The 7,115-nt window shown below is 27.2% G+C and overlaps 1 protein-coding gene across 1 annotated transcript; it reads left to right on the forward strand.

Moving 5' to 3' along the window:
* The first annotated feature begins 2,326 nt into the window (after positions 1 to 2,326).
* LOC105625866 (angiotensin-converting enzyme 2-like) lies at positions 2,327 to 5,949 on the forward strand. Its single transcript, XM_012207177.1, has 12 exons — positions 2,327 to 2,530; positions 2,664 to 2,825; positions 2,911 to 2,992; positions 3,144 to 3,284; positions 3,399 to 3,581; positions 3,691 to 3,785; positions 3,876 to 4,027; positions 4,196 to 4,323; positions 4,433 to 4,679; positions 4,958 to 5,047; positions 5,135 to 5,239; positions 5,355 to 5,949. Exons 1-12 carry the CDS (start codon positions 2,330 to 2,332, stop codon positions 5,947 to 5,949), a joined length of 2,181 nt encoding a protein of 726 aa, XP_012062567.1. The 5' UTR covers positions 2,327 to 2,329.
* Positions 5,950 to 7,115: the final 1,166 nt, after the last annotated feature.

The following is a 7,115-nucleotide window of genomic DNA, read 5'->3' on the forward strand; positions in this document are numbered from 1 at the left end:
TATATATATATATATATATATATATATATATATATCAGGTAACTACTAAATTGAAAAATCGTTATGATCGCTGCAGGCAACTTGGACCGCGTCATGTAAGTCGCTCTCGCAAAAGAGCGTGGCCAAGATAAAAATATATCGCACAAACAGTATCTACAATATGGCGAACCAAGCATGCGCGTGATATATAATAAATTTTCTCTGTATCTCTCTTTTAAACCACATTCAAGAATTTGGCTCAATCGTAATTTTCTACCCTATCTACATATATGTAAATCTACATATAAAATCTACATACATGTAAATTTCCGATTAGAGATGAACTCGACAAAAAGTATCTGAATCGCTATCTTCGAATCGATATCTATATTCTATCATTTCCATTAACTTTCAAAATACAAAGTTTATTTGTATGCCTTTCATTTCTTACAATTTAAGAACACATTATTAAAATGTTATTTTAGAGATTCTATTTGTTTCAAAATTAATGATTAATTTCTTGCATTGATTTTCTTCATGCATTTTTCAAGACTTTACTAAACTACTAAATTGTTGCGTCTATTTATGTATTATTGCAAACTTGCTGTTAAGAATCAACGTTCATTCCAATTGACCGCAATAATTGAATGTATTATGAAATAACTTATTATTATAATTGCAGTATGCTTAAGCATCTCATTATCATAAAATAATTTTAAGTAAATTAAAATTTAAATAAATTAAAACGAACAAATATAGCTATGAATTTCATTTCAACTATGAAATTTATAGCATTATATGATTGTAATTAAAGAGAAATTTCTGCTTAACTATATTTTTTATTTAACTATATTCTACTTAACTATATTTACTCATTTTTTAAAAAAAGTCTTGACATTTTAATTTATTGCGTTGTATTTATACGAGCCTACTTTTCTATAATTCTAAATAAATTCATCATTTTAACATAGAAATGATAGAAATATCTTTTGTAAAGAAAATTTATCGTCTTTTTTCTCTTTCTCTTTCTCTTCATAAAGCTCAACTTATTTTCAATTTTATTTACAAACTAATTGATTGTCTAATCAAGTATCATCTGAATCATCATCAATTTATTTCTCTCTCGGTATTCTTTTTTGTAATTAATGATTTATGAAAGTAAATTATTGCTTGATAATAATGTTGATAATTTCTCAAAGTATCAACTTTGAAACATAATTATGTAATTTATTTAAATGAAAAAATCCATTTAGAATAGGTTAGAATAGGTTTTCCTTCATTTAATAGATGTGTATGTGCGTGCGTGCGTGATTGCTTTTTTTCTAAAAAGTACTAAAATATAAATTTTCAACGTATCTATTACTTTTTTGTCAAATTTGCACGCATTGAATAAGTGACCAATAGCAGCGCAGTACAGATGACTAACTCGCTTACCGCGTAATATTTGATAATGATATTACGACACACCCTTAAATATACTTTGCGTCATAAATGTTTATAAGACATTCCGGGTACCTTTGAAATATCATCATTAAAATTTTTTTTTTAATTTGTTGATGTATGCTACAGAAAAATCAAACTTTTTTGATGCGAAAACACGTGTCTCATATTTTTATAGAATACGTTAGCAAATTAAAAAAAATAACACCCAGTATTTGACATGGAATGCCTCTTATATATTTTTCTAAATTAACTTTGAATGCATCATTCGATCTCTATGAACAATAATAGTTTTAAGAATTAGGAAAAGGTAAAGAGTAAATTAAACCGAGATTAAAGTTAATCTATGTTAGTAGAAACATAAAGCAAATAGATGATAGAACGTATCTCAATATAAATATATATAAGCGCGACACATTAACGTTGCTATACTTTTTTATATTTAATTTAGAAAGAAAGAAATTTTAGATTTAACTTTCTTGACAAAGAGGCACAATTGTAACATATATGTGATTTATTATGCCTAATATTTTTAATCCTCTATCGGAATCGCAATGAGAATTTTTATCCTTCGTTTTAGGTTTTCGAACTGCAATGCAAATTTTTGTACCATTTTCGACCGTATAAGAACCTTAAAAAATTCTTATATATATGTGAAAGTTTCAACAACAAATTGTTATTATTATTATTATAGAAGAATTGGATCATATTTTACTTATTTTTTACAGATTTATATTTATCAAAATTCATGATAAAAAAATTGACTGTGCCTTTAAAGTTTAACATTGTTGACAAAAAGTTAAATTTTTAGTCGACAAGTCGATATTATATTCCTGTGTTACATGTTATTTCCATTGTACTAATTTGCAGTATCAAATTAAAACAAATATTTTATTTGCAGGTCAAAGAGATGTTATCGAAATGGAATTGGATTGTTTTTAATCTTATTGTTTATGTAACCACTGCTCCACACGGAGAAACTCTCTTGGAGGATGAAGCTAAAGCTTTCTTCGAATTAATCGAATTAGATTATGAAGATATATGTTATAACATTGCCAATGTTCAGTGGTCATTTATCTTGTCACCTTCCAATAAAACACTGTCGATATGGGTAAGTATATTACTATTTAAATTATTGCTTAATAATAATGATTTGTTTTTCTATTTAAATTATTGCTTAATAATAATGATTTGTTTTTCTATAAATAATAAATTAAATAAGTTTCTATCTTGTTATATTTTAGGAGATACAGCAATATAATTATACAGAATTTACGAAAATGCAAAAAAATGAAATAATCGATCAAATAAAAAATACAAAAGAACTGAAAACATCTCTTCAATATAAATATGACATGATCGAAAAACCTGGTGACACATTACTAAAAAACGAAGATTGGAGGAAGGTAAGAGACGCTTTTTAATTTTACAATTAATAATTTATACAATTAATAGTTTATATAATACTTTATATTATTTTATAATTTACAGTTTATTCATTTCGTTGGCATCGTGGAATTGCAACGATCAATTATCAATTACATTAATAAATCGCAAAACTATTCACGAGAAGGTATAGTTTTATTGTTTTAATCACATAAAACGTATCACATAAAAAAATAAGAATTATTTCTTATCAACGAATATCCATATTATGATAGAGATTTAGTATAGTAGTTATAAACTAACTGTATAATACAACTATTGTAATTATATAACTTTAGGTGTGGAATATTTGTTCTCTCATAGTAGAAAACTAGAAGATAAACAAACTGCTTGGAATGCTTGGTATCGCCAATTTATACCATTAGTGACAAATTATTCAAACAATTTGCTACTCGTTGCTGAAGCTGCAAAACAAAACGGTTAGTGTAAATATAAGGATTACATAGATAATTTATACGTCAAATATAAATGATCAGTATAATACGTGTTAAACATTTTGAATGAGAATAATATTCAAATATATTTAATTGTAGGTATCAAAAATGTTGAGGAATATTGGGAAATGCTGTCAGGATATTCTGGTGGATACGACAAAATAAATAATGAATGGAATCGGATTAATAATCTTCACAAGAAAATTGTAAAATTTGTCGGTACAAACTTGGCTCGAAAGTACAATGTTATTATAAATGATACACTTCCGGCTTATTTATTCGGTAAGCTAACGATAGTGTACGTAAAAATAGCAAACATTTGATTAATTTTTGTAACTTTTATTTTTTATTCTACTGTATCACTTGAATTTTTTACGATTCCATTCAAAAGATAGCTTACAAGGATACGATTGGGCAGATGTATCATCAGATGCGTTACCCTACTCAGAGTCAATCTATGATCTCAAAAAAAATCTCTGGAAAAAGGTAAAGATTGCCGTTTCATGTTTATGTTAAACTTACAGATTATAATCAGATTTTTATAGTAACACTTGAAATTTTTTAAATTATATATAGAAATATGTAGGAAAATCCCTATACAAGACTGCATCCAGTTTGGGTTCATTATTATTGAAACAAGTTCCGCAAGCAGAATTTTGGGATAAGAGTGAATTTAATCAACAGTGTCCATCTAGATTGTTAAACTTTTGTCGAGATGGTACAATGAGGTATGTACATCGAAATATACAATTTTATAAATATACAATTTATTTCTCAGATGATATATTTAAAAGACATCTTTATGACGTCTTTTACAGTTTGCTTAGTATTATTATTATGTATTAATAGCATCACACAATTTAATAGTATTTTGCTAAATTGAAATATTATTTTAGAGTTTCTACTTGTTCCAAAGCCACAATAAGCAATTTCTTGGTAGCACATGAAGATGTTGGTAAAGTATTATTTAATCAAATGACTGTAGAAAATACTCCAGTTCTTGATACAGTGAACAGATATTCTGGTAAGAAAATATTAATTCATTAAATACGAATATTAATTTATTCGACATGTGTGTCAATGGTAAAAAAAATGTTAAAATAGCATTCGACATTAAAGATATCTGATTTTAGGATTAGAAGAAGGTATATCAACACTATTTGGAATACTATCGACAAGTCCTGCATGGCTCAATCATACTCATTTAATGAATAATATTAAGGATGATCAGCAAAGAATGATTGTATCTTTAATGATAACTGCCTTGAGTATATTTCCACGATTAGCATATTATTACTCAGCTGATTTATGGAGATTAAATGCAATTCGAGAAAATATTACAAATCCAGCAGACTTGATAACATCTTGGTGGAATTACAGGTAGATATTGTAGGAAAACAAACAAAGAGAACTCTAAGATTATTTAAAAATATACATAGACATTCGAAATAACGATATGATAACAGTGGAGCGTTGTTGGCTTCGCACATAGTGCTAGATTTGTAAATAAGGGATTTCAAGTTGAAATTTCATTAGACTCTGTTAATTTATTCGCCGGCTATCCGACAGTACATTGTAACACTTTTAGAAATATCGATATAATTTACACAATATAATATCTAAATTATAATATCTAAAGTTTTAATTTTCTATGTTAGGCAAGAGTATGAAGGTATCTCTTCTATTGATATGAATTATCCTACCTTCATAGACGATAGTCATATTGTTAGAAATAAACCATATCTTTCGTAAGTACTAATCAATTTTTATAGATGTACATAATTATATTATCTATTATATAAAATAAAATAATGAAAAATATTTTATTAATACAGCAAAATTCTTGGTATATTGCTATCTTTTCAATTATATGAATATAACATGGATTCGACAGAAATTAGATATAATTTTGATGGAAAATTAATGAATAATAATATAATGTAAGTTAATATAAAATATATATATATATATATATATATACACGTTCTTATTTAATGAATAAATTTGTCTCGATAAACTTTTAATTTTATTAACTTTTTTTCTATCTGTATATAGAAAAATGATTCAACATAGTGGAGCCTGCGAGTGGCAAGATGTCCTCAATAAATTCGTTGATATAGACGATATATCTGCGGATGCACTTATTCAGTATTTCACACCGCTAGAAGAATTTATTGAAGAAAATGAGGAAAACTTCGAATACAAATCTGGAGCAATAGCGGAGAAAGAACTTGAAGAATTAGAGAAACATACCTTGCTAGAGATCAACACTCCTACAACGCCTCCGAGTCCTACTACCACATACAGAATAGTAAAGCATCATACAAAAGCATCATACAAAATAACAAGTAACACGAAAAATATGCAATCAAAAATAGAAAAGTCTTTAGAATCTAAATCGTCCATATACATGGACGATAAGCCGAAAAATTCTGAGTTCGACTTAACAACTCAAGTCTTTTTTAACGAATCCTTATCATCGATGCCCGATATTTCGAACGACACAGAAAATAGCACACCAAAGATTAGTACTAGTAAAGCGATATGGGCCATAAGCGCAGTTCTCGTTGCCATAATAGTCATCTGTATCATTGCGATTTTCGGAGGACGAAGATGTCGTAAAACGCCAAAAAATAGACGATACGTTTAGCAGTATACATTTTTTGTTAATAAATATATTTATTTTTCACATTTAGATATTAAGAGAATTTGATCATGTAATTTATTATCACAACAATTCCTCTGGGAGTTATTTTCTAATCGTTCTTTAGTATTCGAAGTATTCGACATCATGCATTCCTTGATAATTGTATTTTGTTTTTAACATCACTAACAACCAGCTCAATCATATTTGCCTTGTACTTCTACTTCCAAATCTCATTCAGGAATAAGCTTTTAGCTATTCCTTTAATGTTTTATAAAAGTGTTTAATATTAGATATATTTCTCGATGGATTTATCAGTTATTCTATTCTATTCTAGAATAATTATACAATAACAATTTGTATGAATAATATTGGGCACAAAGAATCCTAAAAATGCGATTGCAAATTTTGCATATCTATCATATAATAACTTTAATATGTACACACATATGTATTGTATAACATACATATGTATATACATCATATAAATATGATTGTGTACACACATATATATTGTATAATCTATATGTGTGTGCGTGTATTTGCGCGCGCGCGCGCGCGCGCGCGCGCGCGTGTGTGTGTGTGTGTGTGTGTGTGTGTGTATGTTTACTAATTTGTAATGCCAAATGACCTCAATGACTGGTTATTGCTCTCGTCATGTAGCACAGTTAAGAGAATTATGTATGTTGTATATAATCGATACGTACAAAGAGACATTTAAAAAAAGAGTGTAAATAATAAAGCTTATACATAATGATAATCATTATGTAAAGTTTAATATTTCAGCGTACTTAGCATAAGTAGACTATTTTTCTATAAATATTTAGTATTGTCTTCAAGTATGTGCTTGTGCGTTGTTACATATCATCGTGAGAAATTTCTATTTTTTTATAAAGGTATCTTGTATACGTTTGTTCAACAGAATAATAAGATATTCCACAGTAATCAGTAAAAAATGATTGATCATGCGATTTTGTTAAAGAAATCGCATTTTGCTTAGAATTTCTTAAAATTGTAGACTTACTATTGTAACTATAAAATTAGTAAGAGTACAGCATGAAACACTGTATTTGTTAATTAAATAAACATTTCATTAGCAAAATAAAATGATAATTGTATTTTTTTTAACAACCAATTATATGAATCTTCTCTCATTTTTCTTAATATATATA

This window comes from Atta cephalotes, assembly GCF_000143395.1.
Source record: "Atta cephalotes unplaced genomic scaffold scaffold00004, whole genome shotgun sequence".
Taxonomy (NCBI): domain Eukaryota; kingdom Metazoa; phylum Arthropoda; class Insecta; order Hymenoptera; family Formicidae; genus Atta; species Atta cephalotes.

Coding starts and splice junctions, on each gene's coding strand:
- LOC105625866 (XM_012207177.1), top strand. CDS start 2,330: ATGTTATCGAAATGGAATTGGATTGTTTTTAATCTTATTGTTTATGTA. Junction 2,826..2,910: donor AAAACGAAGATTGGAGGAAG/GTAAGAGACGCT, acceptor TATAATTTACAG/TTTATTCATTTCGTTGGCAT. Junction 3,285..3,398: donor TGAAGCTGCAAAACAAAACG/GTTAGTGTAAAT, acceptor ATTTAATTGTAG/GTATCAAAAATGTTGAGGAA.